Below are 21,921 nucleotides of genomic sequence, written 5' to 3' on the forward strand. Positions count from 1 at the left end.
AATCGTGGCGGATACAGACTTAGTGAAGAGAAGTTCGATAATTGCGCCAATCGACAAACGGGAAATCTCATTATAGAGGTGCGACAAGATAGTTTGCAGAGCGAAACGACTGGATGCAAGGGTGAAAGGGAGGAGAGTATCGATGACGTCGTTGACACGCTAGCCTCTTTCTCGCCCAACCTCCCTATCATACTTCAGCACCGCGTCAAGCAGGACCTGGGCTCCCAACGCGCAATGCTCAGGACTCGTGTACTCCTCAGGATTGTGACTTATCCCGCCTTTACTTGGCACAAAGATCATAGCCGTTGGACACACTCTGCTCGTCCACGCACTGTCGTGTCCTGCTCTACTCTTGATCGGCAAAGTCTGCTCTTCACACACTAAATCCACCGCCGCCCACTCTACAGCGAAGATACAATCTGGGTGGAATTTCGATTCCGGCAATCCCCATGTACGCTCTACGTGATATGCCGTCGCATTGTCCTCCTCTCTGATGATCGTATCGAATTCCCGTAATATGGATTCGGAAAGTTCCTCGACGAGAAGATCAGTATCACATCTGATATCTACCACAAATCTCACGCCAGCGGGTATAGTAGCTTGCGAACTCGTATCACTGCTGATGACACCAACGGTGGCTACACCACAACCGCTATGCAAGGCAGTGTCCCTTACAGCAGTGATCATCCGCGCAGCTGTTACCAAAGCATCAGCTCTTGTTTCCATAGGCGTCGTACCAGAATGGCCTTCTCGGCCTGTAACGCGGATGTCGAACCATCTCATTCCTTGTACGCTTGTCACGATACCTATGTCGGACCCTAGGCGCTCTAGTTTTGGACCTTGCTCAATGTGCAGTTCGAAATGCGCGGAAAGACTATTCTCGCGGTAGTCGCAGGGCGTTGGGCCGAGGTAGCCGGTGGAGTGTAAAGCGTCTTTCATGGATACACCGTCGGTGTCGCGGAGAGCATGGCATGTAGACAAGTCCGTGCTACTGTGCGTGCTCCAGACACCAGATGCCATCATTGCACCAGGGAAACGCGCGCCCTCTTCATTTGTCCAGTTTATCAAGGCGAGGGGGTGGTGGGTTTGGACGTTGTTTTCGTGCAACGTGCGGAGGACTTCTAGGGCGGACTGAACACCCAAGATGCCGTCATATCTAGATAACCATCAGATTCTCATCATTGTGATAGCTGCTTGGGCGTTGTTGCACGTACCTTCCACCCGCTGGTTGCGTATCCATATGACTCCCCATGCCAATCGGCGCCTTGTCTGTGGCGGTACCTGGGCGTATGGCAAAGATGCTGCCCATTTGGTCGATTTTTATGTCGCATCCCAAAGATTTACATTCGCTGACCAGCCAGTCTCGAGCTGCTTTGTCGGAGTGGGTCAATGTCAAGCGGCACATGCCCGTCGATGGTGCTGGAAGAGCGCCATACAAAGTGCATGTCTCTTGCAAGGTGTTGTTTAGCCTGTCGCCGTTGATTTTGAAGCGTTTGAAAGGCATTGTAATGCAGATGGAGACTCTGATAGTACGAAGACTGATTTGTAGAGTTACCTAGGTACGAATAGTGGGTGGACGCGTCAAGGTCGCGAAAGCTAGTTTCGACGTGCCCGCTGGCGAAAAGCGCGTCTTCTTCATCTATGACCAATTTCTATGACTGTGCCGGATATCTGAATCATTCTCGAGCGCGTTTATACGCGAATAAGCGTCGTGGTTGATAAGAACGAAGACGGGAGGAAGGTGGGGCAGCGCGAAAGAGGGGTCGAGATACGCACCTCACAAACCTGGACTAGCCTTCTTTCCACTACCACAATAACCGCTGAGATGTATCTTCCCGTGATCGTGTATGACTGGAAAGTATATTCCGTGTTGTCATTCTGCTCGGAAAAAGGTTGAAACAAGCTCTAATGGAGTACGATCTATTCATCATCAATGGAGTGGTAGTGTCCGAAAATGAAGTTCAAGAGTGGGATATCGCTATCAAAGACGAGAAGATCGCAAAGGTAGTTTCAAGAGGAGGTCTAAAAGATGCACAGGCGACAAGGACGATAGATGCTGAAGGCGGCTACGTGATGCCAGGAGGTGTGGACGCTCATGTTCATCTCCAAGAACCTCCATTGTTTGGAAATGGCTCAACAGCAGACAACTACGAGACTGGCAGTCGATCGGCAGTATGCGGTGGTACCACTACGATGGTGACCTTTGCGCCCCAGAAGAAGACCGAAGACACTCTTCTCGACACTCTGGCGGCCACTCATGAACGAGCGAAGAACAACTGTTATATCGACTACTCATTCCATATAATCGTCGGCAACCCTTCAGAAAGGGCGCTCTCAGAATTCAAGACCCTGCGAGAGGAAGGCATATCCTCACTCAAGATATACATGACCTACGAGGCCCTTCAACTGCACGATGGTCAGATCCTAGACATCCTCCTCGAGGCCAGGAAGCAAGGGATAACGACCATGATCCACGCCGAGAACGGACAAGTGATCGACTGGATGACCGCGCAACTCGAGAAGAAGAAGCTGTTCGCGCCGAAATACCACGGCTCATCCCATCCGCCCATGGCAGAGACAGAAGCCACCTACCGCGCAATCAGCTTATCAGAGTTCATGGACACTCCCATCCTCATCGTCCACGTATCCACACCTGCTGCAGCTGCACACATCAAAGCAGCGCAAGACCGCGGCTTACCCATCTACGCCGAAACCTGCCCACAATACCTCTTCCTCACGAAGCTAGATCTCGACCAACCCGGTTTCGAAGGCGCGAAATGCGTTTGCTCGCCCCCACCCCGCGAAAGCGAAGCAGACTGCGACGTGATCTGGGAGGGTCTCGCAAACGGCACCTTTACCATCCTCTCCTCAGACCACTGTCCCTTCCGCTATGACGACCCTGAGACGGGCAAGAAGTCCAGCATCAGCGCAGAATACCCTCTAGGACACTTCAGATACATTCCCAACGGCTGCCCTGGTATCGAAACACGGCTTTCACTGACGCTCAGCGCGAACCGCCTCAAGCTCACCAAATTCGTCGAAGTCACATCTGCGAATCCCGCGAAGCTATACGGTCTCTACCCGAAGAAAGGCGCGCTGATAGAGGGCGAATCGGATGCTGATATCAACATCTGGTATCCGGATGGCAAGATGGAGGAGTTTGAGTTGACGAATGATATGTTGCATCATGATGTTGACTACACGCCTTTTGAGGGCAGGAAGCTAAAGCAGTGGCCGCGGTGGACGTTATTGAGGGGGAAGGTAGTTTGGGATAGGGACAATGGAGGATTGTTGGGGGAAAAGGGGTATGGCAAATTTACGAAGAGGGATACGAGTAGTCTTGCGAAGCCGATGAGGGAGGGGGAGTGGGTGTTACCGTTGTAGGTGTGGGTTGTGGTGATGCGCGTGCGCCGTGGAATCGGACTCGTAGATTGATCATCGACGCGTTGAACGTGTTCGATTACATCGTGACACGAGATGACGCTTGCGACGCGTAAATAATCCTTTGTATCTCCAGAATCTGTTCGGTGTTGTAGCTACGAGCGAACGGCTTGCAGCTTGATGTTTGCCGCGGCTTGATCCTTATCTTATCAGCCCCCTGTACACCTCGCGTCCCACCCCATTCTTGCTTCTACCTCCCTTCGCGACAGCGCGTACATTGTGCATATCTCCATCATGTCACATCGAGCATGCCTGACTAATGCCATGCTATCGTCTTATCAATGCGGTAGCTCCTGCTTGCCGTTCCCGATGTAGCTATCAGGCTCAGGAGGCTTATAGCCGGCCAACATGGGTGTACATGGGCTTGAGGAAGCTTGTCATGCGCCCAAGCTGAACATCTCCATTTTCCAGTGAACATGACGACCTCAGATCTGCCGGTAGAGAATGTAGATGTACTTGTGGTAGGTGGAGGACCAGTAGGTACACAACTCCAGCATCTATCCGCTAGACCACCATACTGACATTCATGCCCAGGCCTCGTAACCGCCTACCAACTCGCGCGCAACCTCCCTCACTCTACGCATCGCATCAAGATCATAGAACAACATCCCAAGTCGTCCCAAGACAACTATGGACGCGCCATCACCCTCTTCCCAAGAACGACTGAGATGCTCGATCAACTTTCTCTGGCTGATTCCCTTGCTCAGCAGTGTTTTGCTTGTCGCGAAACAGTGAATTACGATAAGCATGGCAACGAGGTCGAAGGAAGAGGCTGGGCGTTCATGGAGAATATGAAGGATACCAAGTGGGACTTCGCGTTGGTGCTACGTCAGAAGTACCAAGAAGAGGTGTTTAGGAAAGCTTTGGCTAGGGAGGGGGTACAACTCGATGCGCCGTATACCCTGGTGGGCATCGAGCTTATAGAAGGAGTAGAAATGGGCGGGTACCGTGTACTGGCTACTATGGAACATGGCGAGACCAAGGTGAAGAGCGTAGTCAGATGTCGATATCTGGTTGGCGCAGACGGTGGGCGGTCTTTCGTACGACGAGCCATGAACATACCATTCGACGGCTCATCCAGCGAAGACAAGTGGGTACGCGTCGACGGCGTCATCGAAACCGACCTCCCCAAGCCACGAACATACTGCGCCATCGAATCGCCGACACACGGAAACGTCCTCTGGGCCGCATTGGACCGAGGGGCAACACGGATAGGATTCGCGTTCACAGCGGAGCGTCAGAAAGCATACAAGGTGTTTGACGAAGAAGCCGCCGTCAAAGAAGCCATCGCATCCGTCAAGCCGTTCAACCTTAAGTTCAAGCAGGTGGACTGGTGGACCATCTACGTTGTGGGGCAGCGTATCGCGCGCTCGTTCTTCGTGAATGACTGCATCTTCCTCGCCGGCGACGCTTGTCACACCCATAGTTCGGGTGCAGCCCAAGGTATGAACACAGGTATGCATGATGCAGTAAACCTAGGCTGGAAGCTCTCCCTCGTTCTCCAAGGACTCGCCAAACCCGATCTGCTGCACTCGTACGAAGCAGAGCGACTGCCCAACGTCCAGAGATTGATCAACTACGACAAAGACATCTCGCGTCTCATGACAATGCAATTACCCGAGGGCTGGACAGGCGACCCGAACGCCGACCCGAACGAAGTACTAGGCATAGTCATGGCCGAAGCAGCGACATTCAGTAGCGGACTGGGCATCTACTACGAGCCAGACTCCTATCTCAACTTCACGCAGAGTTCGGGTGTATCGTCCGTACAGCCTGGTCAACGCGCACCGGATGTCCCGTTACAGAAACCAGCAACTTTTGAAACTACGCGATTACAGACCGAGGCACCGAATACGGCGACGTTTTATGTTACGCTCTTCGCTGGTGAGGTAGCTCACACGAAACTCGCTTTATCGTCATTCACAGCAGCAGTCTCTCGACTTGCTTGGCTTCACGATCCGGATATTCCGATATCATGTCTTTCTATTATCGCATGTCCCGGTGGGCCATCGGCCTATGAGACGCTGGGCGGTATGCCGTTCGGTCGTGTATTCTACGACCAGGACCGTAGTGCGCACATGCGCTATGGTGTTGCTACCGAGAACGGAGCCGTGGTGGTGTTGAGACCTGATGGGTGGGTAGGCACAGCCATTCAGTTGGATGGAGATGCGGCGCTGAAGCTGGAGAGGTACTTTGGCCGGTTTCTGCTCGCTGCAGTGGCGGGTAGCAAGGCTGGGGCGAAGCTGTAGAGTTGCTGTGGATTGTACACACAGGCGAATGTGAAGTCAAACGTAGAAGCAACAGATTGCGTAGGTTTAGTATAGCGTTGACAGTAGTACCTAAGTTCATCAGTACAGACTGATAATACTAGCAGACTTCATCACACTACGCATACATGTAGGAGATATCTTACGAGTACCTACGTGTAAGAGCGCGCACTTGGTTGCCACATGCCCACTCTTCAGCGATGGTGTAGCTCAAACAGGTTTTTCCACATCAACTTGGTTATTGTAAGAGCAGTATAATATCGTAGCGTTTCCGCCGTCATAATCCATTGTTGTACAAAACAGTACAAGGTACTCCATCCAGCCTATCCGGTAGCCTGATACAAGAGGGTATATATAAAAGATCCAAACGCTCAAACACCAAAACCCGCTTTTTCCCAAATCGAAAAACATCGAGAAAGAAGAAATTTTGTTACAGAAAAGATCATCAAAGCATCACCAGCTGCGTTATACCGTACTATCCCCTAATGCTACCCTTCCTGTACTTGTCGTCCTTCAGCGGCACTGGCGGTGGTTCGTCGGCGTAAGACTGCGCTGGCATGACGGAGTCCTTCCGCGCGTGCCTTGGGTCGTAGGTCGCACTCGATAGTATCGGCTCGGGCTTGTAGGTAGCGTTCGAGAGCGTTGGCTCTGGGTTGTATGTTGCGCTGGAGAGTGTGGGTTCGGCAGCCGGCTTGGGGTCGTACGTAGTCGCTGGTAGCGTCTTGTATGTGGTTGCGGGTAAAGTGTACATGAATTCGTCAATCGCGTCGTCGATGTCGTCGAGAAGGTTTTGTTGGTCCGATTGCGACGTCTCGGATGTCGACTTGCGGTCAAAGGGATGCTTTGGGTCGAAGGGAAACGTGAAAGAAATGGGTCGCTCGTTAGGTGTGTACGACACTCTCGGTGCGTATTCCGGTGTCCAGTCTTTTGGGGATTGTGTTGGGCTCAATGGGGCCAGAGAGATCATGCGCTCCGAGTAGATGCGCTCGAGATCTTCGTCCGGGGCGTTACCAGGGAACAAAGATTGCGATCGCTCGCGCACTTGTGCAAAGCCGCCATCGTATGTTGTCGCTGGTAGTAGGAAGGAGCCTTGCTCGGGTGCAGAGGAAGCTACCTCCCTCTCTTCGCGTACGAAGGTGAAAGACATCGGGCGGTCTTTTGGGTTAGGCGAGTTGTCGTTGGAACCATTGAGCGTCGAGGAAGAAGAAAAGCCAGGAGAGAGTACCGGGTCGCTTTGGCTTCGCGTATGTGATACGAAGCGAGGGGAGGGGACCTGCAGGTATCTGGGAGAAGGCTGATAGTCGTAGTCTGGTGGTGGTGCGATGAAGATGTCACCGTGTCCCATTCGCTCGCCAGGCGCAACGTTCCGAAGCGCTTGCAATCTCTCGTTCGCGAAGTTTGATTCCAGGATGTGCGCTCTCTCGACCAGTTTGTCCACGAGCTTGCCGTGCGAGTCCTTGAATGTCCTCTTGACGAAGCTCAACAGAAGCGATGAACAGGTCATCTTGACATCTTCCCGGATATACAGTCCGTGTCTTGGAGTCTTGAGGCCAGGCTCAGCCGGAGGCTTTGGCTCGCCAGGCAGTCTTCCTCCTACTGTCCACTTCCCCTGGATATCGAGACCAAGCGGCGCGTACACGTGTGTGTTGAGACCTTCCGCTGTGTCGTTGAAGCAAGCGTGGTAGGACACAGAACCTGTTGCCAGGCCACCCGGTAGATATGAGACCTTATCTAGGAGATATTAGCGGCTGCATGGTGGATGTGTAGAAGACTACTCACCTTTGATAGTGTACCACATCGACCAGTACTCGTCAGTCGGCGCATAGCTAGGTGGCCTACACTTGAACCGCTCCACAACCAACGGGTTCAAGTCGATCATAGCTAGATGATCGCGGTACATGTCGAGCACACTCTTCCTTGTGATGCCCGCCGGCAACGGCGTAATGGTGGTGAAGACAGCGGTCTTCGGCATGATTGCTTTCTCTCGAGGTACGAGTCGTTCTTCTCCGGATTGATGTTTCAAGAAAACCTCTGCGGATACGATCAATGTTTACGCGCGCGTGAAGCTGGAGAAGTGGAAAGAAGAATGTTTGGACAGCGAAGCAGCGAGAGAAGATGTACTTGTTTCGCAGGCCATCAGATCCATCCAGCCATGGCCGCTGACACGCTTCGCACACGTATCAGGCGAGCGCTCGAGCGCAGCTTGAAAAAAGCCCCTGCATCCAGATTTGCGGAAGGTTTGGGAACTGACAGCTCCCCGCCAAGCTCCCCGCCAACAAGTCGAGAGCGGCATCTTTGCCGTTTGTGGCAATCATTGGAATTGCATTCCCTGCCATCGTTGCTATATTCAGTCGGATGGCATCTGGCCGCTTTGTTTCTATGCGGGCCCCGGTGGACAGAGCATGCTCTTACTGGCATCGTCGTGGAAAACGCGTTGCCGAGAACCGAGAAACGCGAGTAGAACGCTGTCAGATAGTGTCAGCCGAGATGCAGAAGTTCTTGTTCTGTGACGAGAATCAGTGGCGTGGTGTTGCAGGTCTCAGAATCCTGGAGCAGATCCGCCGCAGGTACGTTAGACGCTAGCGCTCGCGCTATGACCAATCAAGCAGTGCCGATGAACTACTGAGGGGTTGCTGACAGTTATCTTCGTGAACGCATCCACCAACGCGGTCATCAATTACAACAGGCAGCATATCGACGTATCGCATTCCTACTGCATGACTATCATCTCATCTATCGAAGAAAAAAGTGTCTTGTTGCCGTTCGCATCGAACGTCGCGGACGAGGCTGCCGTTCCAGGCGGTTTGCGTCTCTGTTACGTTTCAGCATGGCTTCATCAGGCATACAACGCATGTTATAAGGCATCCACAAAATCTCCTCCTCGGCACACTGCTACATACCAAGCGTTTCGAAACGAGGCTAGAATTCGCCATCGACCACGCGGGTCGGATGTCGACATCCTCAATTCCTTATAACCAAGGCATCGCATGCTTCTATGACAAATGCGCTGTTAATGCAGTCATGTAGAGTACTGATAATCTAGGGTCCATCAGAATTATCTGGAATACTTACAAAGTGACAGATGGCGACACAGCTGCCGAGAGCTTTCCTGCTCTTATCGCTTAGATGTTAATATTGGCTTTCTCTGCACCGGTGACGAAGGCATGGTCGTGAGGCCCAACGAAGAAAAGGATGCATCTTTGACTCAGCACTGGGTCATAGCTTGGCCCGCGCTGGTCATCGAAGTTGTGACTAGATTGTATGCTCCGCGATGTACGAGACGATGATGGTAGCACCGAGACAAGCATGCACAAGGTTCAATCAGCTAGCCCACGAAGTCACACGGTGGCTACTATACGGCAACAAACACCACTGCGATAAGCAGTCGCGGGCAGCCAGCTCACAGCTTTTCAAGTCCTTTCTATACTGCCCCGGGATATGTTGCACATACTCTTATTTAACGACCTGTTTTGATACTGGTAGAGGGCTATACCAGACTTGGACACCTTTTTGATGATACCCACTTGCTTATATATTCATCTTAATCTATACTGCCCCGAAAGGGATTTCTCGAATGATCAGCCCAGCGAATAAGATAAATCCCTCCAACGATCATCAACATCACGTCACACAGCACGAGGTGACACGACGTTATACTCAAAAAGAAGTATGCATTACGACTAAACCAATGCTAAAAGCAAAGCAGGATATCCAAAAAGCCACCACGCGCCGCAATCATACCTGATGATCGCAAGTCCCAAGTCATACACACATACACCGCTGCCCCACCACCTTGACTCACATCTCTATACACCCTGATGCATATCCACCTCCTTGCTCTTCGGCGCCTTGCCACCGAACGTCATACCCATACCACCACGCCGTCCCTTAACAACACCAACAACACCAAAAGCAAAAGTGACAGCCCAAGCAAGCCACGAAACCGCGCTGATGGCCGTACTCGCGCGGGCTACATCACAGACCTATTCGTGCCACACATTAGCATCTCAATCCCCTTTCATGTAACGATTTGGGATTTGGAAGCTTAAACTCACCATACCAAAGCAAATCCGCCCACTCAAAAACACCGCCAGAGCCACAAATCCACTAAACCAGAACAACATGGTCAGTCCCTCCAGCCCCAACAGAGCCCACTTCACACTGCCTTTCTCAGTCAAGTGTGAGAATTTGGGTAGCGAAGTGAGGAGGAGGGGAATGAGACTGAGGATGGTCCAGGAGGGCGCGAAGATGAGGTAGTTTATCTCCAGCGGGGAGGATTGGCGCCAGTGTGTTGACCACCATGATGATACTTGAGGGTGTTAGTTGGTACTACGCGCGGATGATGAAGATGGGGGAGGGATGGAGGGTAGGGGAGATGGGTAGGAGACGTACCATAAGCCATCAACCCGAGCACAACAATGGAAAGTACAGCTTGAGCAGCGCGAACGGGTAGGATCCAGTTGATCGCCATTGTGACTGTGCCTCTTCCTCTTTCTTTCCTTTTTCCCTACTGGACTATCTTCTTCCGTCCTTGTCTCGATCTCCTCAAAGGAAGTGGCGGAGGCGTATGCGTATAGTATAGTGAATGTATGGTATGGTGTCGTGCCACACCTAGTTCCCGTCTATATTGCGCGGCGTAGTTCGTAGAATATGTCCAATCGAAAGCAAGTCGTAACAGTAATATCCAAAAAGAGCGTCAAGAAGAATAACCAGTATGTAAGGACGGAAAAACTGAGGACACGAGGAAAGAAGGAAAGAAGAAACAGCAATCGAAAGGAAAGACGGAAACCAGTTCCACAACACACCAACGTTCGCCCAGGTAAAACCAAGCCAGGCATCTCTCATCTATTCATTCCTGAGTATCAGTAAGCATCCTCATGCCCCCTCTCCCGCCAACCGTCCATCTGCTCGCCCACTCCAACATGCCACGCGACGCGCATACACCTATTCTTTGACAGTCAAAACCCACGTTGCGGCACAATGCAAAATGCGCTGTGTCCCGCCGTCGCAATACCCATCACACACTGCACGGAACAGCGAGTTCCCAGTCGCAACGCAGACGACACAAGGTTGTGACTGGCTTCAAGTGGTGTTTCAGTTGTGGTTAAAGTGGATGGGGGGTGGGTAATCTGCGACGATTCATGCGACGGACGCGGCGGGTTCGTCTCATCGTGATCGCCCTCCCGTTGTCTGCTCTGCCGAACACGCGAACACCCGTGAGCACGCGAGCAGCGTGAGCGGGAAGGATGCGTGTGCGCAGATCGATGGCTATTATTGTGCAAGTTCACCCCGTGCAGGTTGTGGTTCACGCCACACCTCAACATCATCAAAAACACAATTCCAGTAACCGGTATATTACTCCAGCCATTAACCCTGCCGTTACTATATCCATCCACCATCGCAAGAAAAATATCGTACACATGCTTCATCCTCCCTAACGCTTGAGCTCAAAGGCCGACATCTCGTAAAAAAAGAGTCGTCAATCCGATACCTCACTCATAGCATGCCAGATCGTGAGAAAGATCATAGACCGCCCACACCCCCCATCATCCCCAAATCCAGCGGTCTCGTCGTGAGAACACAAGTGCAGAAACAGTCAAAGACGTGAGCATTCCAGCATCACTAGACTGTTTACTGACAAGACGCTCGGCGGGTGGATCGCTGGAAGGTAAAGACAGTGGGTATCTGACAGGAAAGGAAATGAATCTATGTGTACATTGGAAAGGAAAGAAAAGTAAGATCGAACTAAAAAGGAGAGTGTAAAGTATCTGGTGTCGTAGGCCTGCCGTGGTATATTCGCGCTCCGTGTATGCCTGTGATCATGACGTCGAAGACAAGGCAACGAAGACTTGCAAAGAGGTAATGATCAAACGACACTGAAGGCGCAAGCAGAAGCCTAAACACCTTGAGCAATGATACGTGTCAAGGCATTCTCAGCACAAGACGCTCATTACTGTACGAATAGTTTGCTGCCTACCACCTCGGTCTTCAACCACGGGGGCTGAAGGGTGCAGCGGCGCGAGTCATCTCGTTGCACTTGTTGACCAGCTGAGAGATGGCGCGAAGGAGCGGGCTGCCAGGGGTGCTCTCATTGAGCTGGATGTATGCGGCGGTCAAGCGCTGGATGACGACGTCCATGATCTTAGGAATGATGTCGCGAATTTCCTGGTCCTGTAATGTCTCGTTAGCAAGAGCATGATGGTTTTGCAGCGGTGTACTTACGTTAGGGTTGACACTCTGGAATACAGCGTTGAGCCAGACAAGACGCTCCGTCAGGTTGCGTCCCAAATGCTCAGATACGACCGCACCAGTCGACAGCGCGAGCAGCGGGCTCACCTGGCTGAGGTAGGCAGGATCGTAGCGGACAAAGACAGAGTCGAAGAGCGCGGCGCTGCGAGGCGACTGCAACCACTGCATGGTACCCATCTCGTAGTTGCCTTCGGACATAAGACGGTGGATAGACTCGATCTCAAGCTCCTCCTGTGACTTCTTGGGAGGGGTACGTGGAGCAGCAGGCGAGTCTTGTACTTGTCGAGGAGCTGGAGCCTGGCGAGCCTCGAGAAGCTTTGCGACCTGGGATTGAAGTTCAATCTGGTTTGCAGCCATAGTCTGAATAGTCTCTAGGCATGTCTGCACAACCTCGGTCAACGCGGCGATCTTGGTAGCATCTTCACGGCGTTGAGCATGGGCTTGTCGGAGCTCACCACCGATCTGACGCTCGATCATGTTGGTCAAGTTCGACATGGCGGGGTTGACGACGGTAGCAACTGAGGCAGCGATCATAGGCTCGAAGTTACCAGCAATCTTCTTCGTGACCTGGTCAGAGAGTGACTGGAACATCTGCGGCTGCTTCAGGGATCGAGACACGGCATCAGGAACTTCCTTGGACAACTGCTGGGCCAGGATGGGCTTGAGGTTGGCGCTCAGACCCTGCTCAACGGTAGCAGTAGTCTTAGCCAACACCTCAGGAAGCACGACGTTGCGGATATTGTCACTGACCATCTTGCCAATGACGCCCTCGACGTTCTCGTTGAGTGTGCTAGACACCTGGCGCAGAATAGCCTGCTGGTGGGCACCGTTGGCTGCGTTCATGACACGCTTGTCCTCGTCGAAGCGCTTGTACATGATGTCCAGCTCGCGCGAGAAGCCCTTGGTGATCTCAGCCTGTACGACCTCCTCAAGCTTCTTGGCATCAACCTCTGCGGGATGAGCAGCGGTAGGTGCGGCACTTGGGCGTTGGAGGTGCTTGCTGATGAGCTGCTTGGCCCACTCCGGCGCTTCGGTGGTGTCAGCAGCCTTGGACTTGGCAGGCTCCTGCGCAACGGATGGCTCAGGTGGTGCCGGAGACTTGGACTGCGCAGTCGCTTGAGCAGCTTGCGCGTAAGACGGGGGCAGAGCCGCGGGTGCAGGTGCAGGCATACGAGCGGAAGGAGCAGTGGAAGCCACAGCTGAAGGCGCTGTAGAGACCTGGGAAGATGTCTCTGTGGCGGCCGCGCGCTTCTTCTTCTTCTTTTCTGACTTGTCACCACCATTGATGATAGCTGCGCGAGCTGCGTCTTGCTTGCTCTCGACCTTAGCGAGAGTAGATGCGCGCATCGCTGCTTCGGGGTTGATGGACTGCTTGGACGCGGTGCTGCTCTCCCTCTTCAATGGCTCACGCGCAGATCGGTCAGAGACAGACTTGGGCGCAGGAGTGTCACCAGCAGTAGATGACTCATCAGTGACAGGCTGAGGTGGCTTGAGCTGCGAGATGGTGATGACGCCCTCTTCCTCAGCTTCCTTGGGGTGAATGGGCTCGCCCTCCTTCTTCCAGCCAAGATCGCTTCGGCGGATGCGCAAGACGCAGACACCCTTGGAGTGCATGACGTACAGCTCGAAGAGAGCGGCGTTGTCAGGGTCGTCGACATCAGAAGGTCCAGCGGGCTCGTTGAGCATGTGCAGGCTCCTAATCTGTCCCTTGGAGGCGAAAGAGTACTCCGTGATGCTAGTCATGATGGCAGTAGCGTTGACTGGAGGCAGATTGTTCTGGCCCCTGTCGCCCTTGTTTGCCAGACGGGAGATGTAGGCAGCCTGGCTAAGAGCAGGAAGGTTGTACCTCGGGCAGGAGACGTGGACGAAGAAGATCGAGTTCCTGGTAGGGTGGGCGACAGCCATGATGCCAGTGCGGGGATGGAACGATACGCTGCAGATGGCGTCCGATTCGTTCTCGTGAGGCAGGTGAATCTCCTGCACGGCCTTGTTGAGACCCAGGTCCCACAGCTGGAAGGCGTGGTTCTGCTTCATGCCGACCATGACATAACGCAGCGCAATACCCTTAGTATATGGCTTGTCTTTGTCAAAGAAGAAGACGGAAGTGGGCCACGACTTGGCATTGGGTGTGGTCGTGTGGAACTCAAGCAGAGTCTCGGAGACCTCGACCTGGCGGGGAGGGCTGTGGGGATTGCCTAGGTCTGGCTCGGTGAGGGTACGGATGTCCCAGAAGCGCATGCGGCCGGCCTTGTCGAGTGAGACGATGATGGTGTCGTCCTCGCTGAAAGTGAAGTCCTTACCAGCCTTGCCAGTGAGGATCTTGAGGGAGCGCTCCTTGAGGTACTTTTCCGTGTGGCAGATGCGGCTCTTAGACCGAGCATACTCAGCGGCGACCTTGGGGAAGACGATGTGGATGGACTTGCCCCTGCCAACAGCAAAGAACTCTGGGTGACGCGAAGATGGTTTCGCGCGAGTCTTGAGCTGGCCTCCAGATGTGTTATCATCTTGAGATGGCGACGGGGGAAGCATCAAACCCTGCGAATCGAGGTTCTCGCCGAACTGGTCCTCGCGAGCAGGGTCGAGAGAAGTCCAGAAGACAGTGCCATTGACACCAATACCCAGGATGCTCTCGAGCGGTTGTTGTGAGTCGTCTGCGGAGGTGCACAGGGCGATGTTGAAGATGCGCTCTTGGTGGTTCTCGAAGACCTGACGGTATTGACCGTTCTCCTGGCGGATGATGCGGAAGCCGCCCTTCTTGACGAGTGCGTATACGATGAAGTTCTTGCTGGCGGAAACCAGGGAGCGGTCGATCTGGTCAAAGTCCTTCTTCAAGCGAGCAATGTCCATAAAGAGCTCGTTGGCGAAGTAGAGACGACGAGGGGGCATCTGGTTGACCTGGATGGAGGCAAAGGCGCGCATGGGGAACCTGTAGACTATTACCGTCTGGTCCTCACCCTTTGCGAGGCTCTCCTCGGCTTCGGCAGTCTCCCAGTCTTCGGCGACGTTGTCTTGAGCAATCTCGGTAGCAACTTCCTTCAAGGCAGCTGCGATGGGCTTGGGCAAGCTGGCCTCGATGTCCTTGGCTGTGCTTGGGTCGGCAAACTCGTCCTTGATTTCGGTTGCAATCTCAGCCATGACCTCCTGGACCTCTGCAAGCTCCTCAGGTTGGGGGAGAGCAGAGGCCTCGGCTTCAGCTTCGGCGAGGGCGTCCTCAATCTGCTGACCGACCTGCTCGCCCAGGTCGCTCACGGCCTCGGCCACAGTTTCGTGTGTATGGGCAGGAGCGTCGTCTTGGGGAGCGGGCGAGGAAGCATCGACTGCCCTCTTCTTGAGGATCTCCATCTTGGGGGCAGGAGGCTTGGAGCCCTGCTGGATCGGGGTGTTCTTGCGGGGGCTAGCAGCTTCGAGCTGGTCGAAGGGGTTGACGTAGGTGAACTTGGGGGCAAGCGAGGCGGCATCGGGCTGGAAGCGGGACGACTGCTCCTTGCTGTCGGAGCCGAACATCCTCATGGGGGAAGAGGCCCCCGGGGTGTGTACGGTGGGGTCAGACGAGACGTGCTCGAGCTCGGCGTCTGCGAGGTCCTGCGCGAGGTCGTCCACAACCGTTTCAGGCTTGTTGGACGCACGCGGAGAGAGCACGGAGGCAGCGCGAGACGAGCGGCCGCTGGTCTGGGCGGGCTTGGGGTGGTTCAGCAGGCGCAGGAGAAGGTCCTGGGGGTTCTGCTGGGCGGCGGCAGGCGACTGCGCGGGGGCGGCGGCGCTGTGAGAGGGCGTCCTACTGCCCATGACACTGGCCATGCTGGTCGCAATGTCGGGCGCCTGCGACTGCTGCGAGACGCGTCGAGAGGGGCCGCCGCCCTGCGAGTTGAAGCGGAGGAGGTTGAGCAGGTTGGTCGACTGCTGCTGCGGCGTGGGCTGCGACACGGGCTCGGGCGCAGGCGTGTTGGCCATGGACGAGTTGGGCGACATGACGGCAGACTGGTGATGAGGCTGCGGGCCGCCGGGCTGGGGGGAGAAGAGAGGCGACGAGACAGACGGGTGCTGGTAGCCGTGTGGTTGTTGCTGGTTGCCAGATGCGCCGCCGTTGAGACGGGCAAGCAGCTCCTGCAGGTCCGACATGGTGAAGGAGACTAGGGCAGATCTGGGCGGCGTTAATAGATGAGAGTGGGTATGGGCGCGCTGTCACCGCCGCGATGGCCAGCACAGTGACGCCATGGACAAACCGACGTACTTTACTCAGGACCCAAAATTCGAGTGCGCGGCCGAAGCCCAGGTGAGGAAAGCGCGAAGCTGCCGGTGACAAACAGAGAAGGGACGAAGAGAAAGCTGACGAGCAGACGGGGGCGTGTGGTGACGGGCTGCGGTGATGCGCAGAGGTCAATTGGCGATGCAAGAGGAAGGGCGACAGCTCGACGTGATATCGCTGGCGCCGCAGACGAGCTAGGCTAGCGTATTGGGAACTTGTGGAGACGGCGCCACTCACTTGGTCTGCACTCACCACATCATCCATAGATGACAGCTCATCGTCGAGTCACATCAATCGTCACATCTATTACCTGGCATCGATGGATTACTTACGTCGATATCGCATGAGTTTCCGCATTGACTGCAATGCGTGCAGACTGGACTGGAAAGAGCGATGCAGGTCCAACGCGAATTGGCACATGCCAAACTTCATTTCTTTTACCACCAGTCGACCTTTACTTTTGCCCTCTCATACCCTGCATATTATCCCATCAGTCTTAGTCCGCAATTTTGAACTATTATATCAGGCAAATGTAGGAAAAGACTGAGCACCCTAGAGCCTACGTTGCCGTCAGGTTATGCACTTAGCAGGTTGTTGTCTTGATGTAGTCTGCAAACCTGTTTAGTGTTTTTCGTGTATGAGGTGATGAAACGTTTGTATACAAGACATTACAGCCAACGATTGCATTCAAAAGTCCATTCTCAGCTATACACCACCCCCATCTACCGTCTAATCCCCAATCCCCAAAACTAGAATACATAAGAATTGAACAACAACATTCAGCAAGCACATCTACCGGCAGTCACCGAACCCAGGCTGGCATCCAAACATCTTCATGCAGGACAGCAGGCTGTTTCCGCAAATACCAGCGGGGCCGCAGCAGTTACCATAAGCAGAGCCCTTGCACGTCTGCTGGCTGCGCGCACCACACAGGCGGTTCTTGCTGACCTTGAGGCCCGCGGCGGAGGAAGTAGCGGCCGGGGCGGACGAAGTGCGTGTGCTGGTGGTAGTTGCGCGAGTGCTGGTGCTGGTGGTGACGGGACGGATGGAAGTGGATACGGTAGTAGGTGCGGCGGTCGAAGGAGCCGCCGTGGAAGGAGCAGCGCTCGAAGGTGCTGGGGACCCAGAAGAACCAGCGCAGTTTCCGAAGAGCGCATTACAACCCGTTCCACAGTAGTCAGCCGTCTTACCGCAGAAGCCGTACTGAGAGCAGCACTCGCCGTCTGCGAAACCAACGCACGTGAAGCCAGATGTGCCACCGCAGGAGCCATCAGTCGTAGTAACAAGACCGCTGGGAGCAGACGTAGGAGCCGAAGCAGATGAAGAAGCACCGGTAGCTGCTGGCTGAGAAGCACTGCCACTTCCAGACGACGGAGCAGTGCCATTGTTACCGCATTTTCCGAAACCGGCCTGGCAGCCTACTCCGCAGTGACCGTCGGTGTTTCCACAGAAGCCGTAACGAGAGCAGCATTCGCCTTGGGCGAAGCCTGCGTGGATGTCAGTTGGGGGAGATTTTGTATGTCCAAATTAAGAGGTCGTACCAAGGCAGGTGAAGCCAGATGTGCCTCCGCAGGTGGCATCCGTGGAAACGCCCGTAGGAGTGGCAGCAGGTGCGGCGGAACTGACGCTACCAGATGTGGGACCCGCGACAGGAGGGGTGAAGACAGACGTAGTGGCTACGCGACCGGAAGAAGCGTCTCGGTACCAGTTCGCCTGAGGCTCGCCCAAGCACTCGCCGAGAGTCACCAACTTGTATCCCTTTGCCTGCATGGTCTCGATCATGTAGCCAGTCAGGTTCTTGGCGGTCTGCTCGTGGATGTCGTGTGCGATGGCCTGGAAAGCGTCCGTCTGGGGGTTGCTGGGGTCAATGGCCTTCTTGACGTTGTCCTTGGCGTTCTGGATCTTGTCTGGGGTTACGTTGTTGTAGTCGTCGGTGTCGAGGTCGAAGTAGGAGACGACGTATCCTAGATCAGCGAGGTCCTTTTGGCATCCCGAGGCTGCGGTGCAAGAAGAGTATGGCGGGCGCATGTATGTGGGGAATTTGCCCATGATGTTGGCGAACGCCATCTACGAATTGATTAGTACTTCTCATGGGCGGTCAAAACAGACTATCGTACCTCGTTCCTGACCATCTGGTCGTATCGCTGTTGACTGGTGATTGCGCTCAGATCTTGATGCGACCACGTGTGGCTTGCAACTTGGTGTCCCTCGGCGATCATGCGCTTGATGGTAGCAGCCCATGGCTTGCTTGTGTCGTCAATTGCGCCCTTGTTAATGTTGACACCGGTGACGAAGAAAGTGGCCTTTGCTCCGGCAGCTTTGAACTGATCCAGCACACCTTCAGTGTAGATGTAAGGACCGTCATCGTATGTGATGGCAATCGTGTTTGGCTCAGTGCAGTCGTAGATGCCCTCTCCACCGTATGGCTGGTTGCCGAGCTTGGGACGAGCAATGTTGCGAGTGCTGCCTCCAGTAGGGAGTTTGTTGGCATCACAGGCAGGGCCGTACTGGAACTGGCAGTCGGGTGCTTCACAATAGTCACCTATGAAGGTTAGCATTGGTCTCTCAAGTTGTACCCGAAAACTTTACCTCCTTGACCACAGTAGCCTTCCACAGAGCAACAGTAGCCCTCAGCGCAGCTCGCACCGCCGTTGTTCGGTCCGCACCGACCATCAATACCACCTTGACGTGCCGTCAAACGTAGATTGGGCCCTGCAACGTGCGCCGCATGTCCACCAAGAATGTTCCTGCTCCTGAGTTGACCAATCTCTCGGGGTCCAAGGCCAACAATTTTCGGTACAGGGAAGTCGCCGCCGCCGTGAGCAGCCACGAGGGGTGCGGCCAAAGCCGCAGCGTATAGTCCAGTGTAGCGCATTATGATAACGTGACTATGAGTCCAACTAAAATATAATCGAAGAATAAACGAGTGTAAGATCAAAAGATCGACCGATATTAAGTCCGAACAAAAGGTAAAGACGACACTGTAAAGAGTGAACAGACGCCTTTTGACCTGTTCACAAAGTGAGCAAGGAAAAAAAGATAGACCAAGAGAAGCAACAAAGGGATGTGGGCGCGAATTCCATATAAGAGGCGACTGGACTACCGCATGCCCAGACATTAGAAAAAGATGCCCACGACGCCCGTGGAGCGTGTAGTGTGCTTGGCTATGGGACGGGTCAGCCGCCGCGCGTGTCAGATTTGGTCGAGGCTGACACTGAGACTGCGATACAGGAGGTAGCCCGCTAGCGGAGAGTTAATAATGTAAGTCTTGACAGGGAGTGTGCTGTGTAGGAAGATGAGTAAGATGAGGTCTTTAATCGAGCCTGCGGAGGACATTCAGTCGCATGCGGGCTTCCACGGCTTCTGCCTTTCTCGGATTCCGGACATGATTCCAACTCGCAGCGCGCGTATGGCACAATGTCGCGAGGGAGCATGCAGGTGCTGTCTTCGCTTCGGAGGCTTTGTGGCGGTCATAAGCCAAGACATACCCCTGGGTCGTTGCCAAATCGGGGCTGTAGATCACGTTAGCGCCCGAGATTTCGCGTAGATAGATCCGTGGTCCTGGCCTTTGGGGACGGCCCAGATTCCGTCGCTCTACTCCAGACTCTTTAAATAACCCGGCGGGTTGCCTGACAAGAGACAGCTGGTGCGTGGATGGCCTTGATCGCACGTGTAGCTCATTCTGAAATCTCTGGATGCGACGTGGTTCTCCACTCCGAATTTCCTGAGCGAATTCAGATCGACGCCGTGATGCTGACATGTGCGGCCTCGGTGCGATAATTTTCTCTGGGCACTTCTGCAGCGGTCAATACTTCGGCGCCGTTGTCTCGAAACACGGTGTTGGGTTCGGATGAACTGATGCAGAGTTCCCGCGGTTTACCCAGCACTACTGATCAGTAACTGCCCAGGTGAGTTGCCACAGTTCTCCAAGGCGTCGGGCGAAAAGGCAAAAGCTAAAAGAATAGGCGTGCAGCTTTAGGCGGGGGGCCAACGGTTCGTTTCCTGAAGTTGGTCGCGAACAAACCTCTGTCGTATTTACCGTATCGCGCGGCGATAAAGGTGATAAGAAGAGGTGGTAAGCGCGATTGTAGCAGCTGCAAACAGAACAAAAAGCGTAGGTGTAGCAAGTGTAAGTTAAGTAGCTAGAACGTAGTAAAGATTTAGATTAATTTAAGTTATGTATTAAACTGTAGTAGCTAAAGGGCTAAGAGAGAAAGGGCTAATTAAGAGTGTAGTTGCGAGAGTGTGGTAGCGAAAAGCACACTTCAAAAGATAAAGGTGATAACCTAGCGATGTTGCGCAAGGCAACCTTGGAATCCATGGGCAGCTCTGATGTCATGACGCGATAACGAAACGATAGCCGAGAATGTCAGGTGCAGCTGAATCATACTCGCATTCTCATCTTGTGGAAATGATGTGACTTTCTTCCTTCGCTTCCGGACTATCGACAAAAGCCATTGTTCTCGTTAAGCTTCGGGGCTGCCGTGACACTGTCACTGTGCTCGACAGCACGGACGTTGACACAGACAGCCTCGCGTGTTCACGTTACCTACGCCTTCCTCCACATTTCGTACCCACCAACATCGCGCGGAGAGCGCGTTTTTCTGCTTCTTGAACGATTGGCTGGTACAGCACGTCGTCTGATGGATTTATTGGAGCTTGGTTTTCTACAGACATGCTCCAGAACAATTCTCCAAGGACTACGTAATCTTGTCAGGTACTCTATAGCGTATCTTGGACACCGTCACGACAGACACGCAACGCCATCTCGAAAACACAACCCAGTCCGATGTCCGAGTTCGATAGCAAGATACACCATGAACGTAAATCGGACGATACCCCGCGACAGACTACCCCGCGAAGACTCACTTTCCCCGGATCCGCAGCAGTCTCGTCATGTCGTTCGAGCGGCTCGTTCGGTATCGATGAACGATAGTAATCGGGACGCGCCAACGCACCAAGACCATGGCGCAGTATTCCAGTCTCAACAATACATGATTTGGGAATTCCACGCCTGGAATGAACACTTGGCAAACCACTGACATCGGCCCAATGCGATCACTTCTACGACAAAGCAATCTCGACTCTCAACGCTCCGCCAGCTGAGACTGGGGTGCTGTCAATTCGCATCGCATTCCGCCAAAATTGCATGAAGGTTGAGGCATACATTGTTCTCAGAAGGACCCATTTGCTCACATTCAATAGTGCGTATGCAGCAAACCAGAATGTGACACGGAATTCAGCCACTACTATTGCCACTTTGCTCGCATTTTGCACCTCAGATCGAGCCATCTACAGGTAACTCTCGAATTCGTCGTCTGATGCTGTATCCGATGATACATAAGATCCCAATTCTCTGCTCGCATTGGAAGCAATAGTATTCATAGATTCCAAAAGTAAAACACTCCATTCTCGGCCACCTCCACAATCGCACAAGCAGTGTGGCCTCTCGGCATCACTGTTCCTCGTTTCCGGTCGATTACATTGATGCAGCGTTCGACCGCGTCTGGCAGCACTCGTTCGGCGCCGGCTGCGTCGAGGTGTTGCGAAGTATCGTGGTCATATCTGAAATGGTTACAGACGAGCAATCAGAGCTTTTTATCAGCACATAGGACAGGGAAGAGACGCTGCCGACTCGTTGAATCCGAAAGCTTTAGTCGTCTACCGAGTGGATCCACCACCAACAATAGCAAGGTCGCGATAGCGTTACAGTGATGA

General features: G+C 53.7%; 5 protein-coding genes across 5 annotated transcripts; 2 read left to right on the plus strand and 3 right to left on the minus strand.

Annotated features, from left to right (window-relative positions):
- Positions 1 to 1,908: 1,908 nt before the first annotated feature.
- Positions 1,909 to 3,384, plus strand: J4E83_008787 (uncharacterized protein; the record flags this gene model as incomplete). The annotated part of the gene is made up of 1 exon (XM_049335681.1): positions 1,909 to 3,384. One exon carries the CDS (start codon positions 1,909 to 1,911, stop codon positions 3,382 to 3,384), a length of 1,476 nt encoding a protein of 491 aa, XP_049185177.1.
- A 405-nt stretch (positions 3,385 to 3,789) lies between these two features.
- On the plus strand, positions 3,790 to 5,690 carry J4E83_008788 (uncharacterized protein; the record flags this gene model as incomplete). The annotated part of the gene is made up of 2 exons (XM_049335682.1): positions 3,790 to 3,817; positions 3,976 to 5,690. 2 exons carry the CDS (start codon positions 3,790 to 3,792, stop codon positions 5,688 to 5,690), a joined length of 1,743 nt encoding a protein of 580 aa, XP_049185178.1.
- A 493-nt stretch (positions 5,691 to 6,183) lies between these two features.
- On the minus strand, positions 6,184 to 7,680 carry J4E83_008789 (uncharacterized protein; the record flags this gene model as incomplete). Its single annotated transcript, XM_049335683.1, has 2 exons — positions 6,184 to 7,439; positions 7,488 to 7,680. 2 exons carry the CDS (start codon positions 7,678 to 7,680, stop codon positions 6,184 to 6,186), a joined length of 1,449 nt encoding a protein of 482 aa, XP_049185179.1.
- Positions 7,681 to 11,696: 4,016 nt separating this feature from the next.
- Positions 11,697 to 16,172, minus strand: J4E83_008790 (uncharacterized protein; the record flags this gene model as incomplete). The annotated part of the gene is made up of 3 exons (XM_049335684.1): positions 11,697 to 11,879; positions 11,931 to 16,098; positions 16,168 to 16,172. The coding sequence occupies 3 exons, from the start codon at positions 16,170 to 16,172 to the stop codon at positions 11,697 to 11,699; spliced, it is 4,356 nt and encodes a 1,451-aa protein (XP_049185180.1).
- An 823-nt stretch (positions 16,173 to 16,995) lies between these two features.
- J4E83_008791 (uncharacterized protein) lies at positions 16,996 to 19,078 on the minus strand (the record flags this gene model as incomplete). Its single annotated transcript, XM_049335685.1, has 4 exons — positions 16,996 to 17,690; positions 17,745 to 18,270; positions 18,321 to 18,745; positions 18,793 to 19,078. 4 exons carry the CDS (start codon positions 19,076 to 19,078, stop codon positions 16,996 to 16,998), a joined length of 1,932 nt encoding a protein of 643 aa, XP_049185181.1.
- Between the last annotated feature and the right edge of the window lie 2,843 nt (positions 19,079 to 21,921).

This window comes from Alternaria metachromatica (assembly GCF_023757995.1).
Source record: "Alternaria metachromatica strain BMP 0045 chromosome Unknown scaffold_27, whole genome shotgun sequence".
Taxonomy (NCBI): Eukaryota; Fungi; Ascomycota; class Dothideomycetes; order Pleosporales; family Pleosporaceae; genus Alternaria; species Alternaria metachromatica.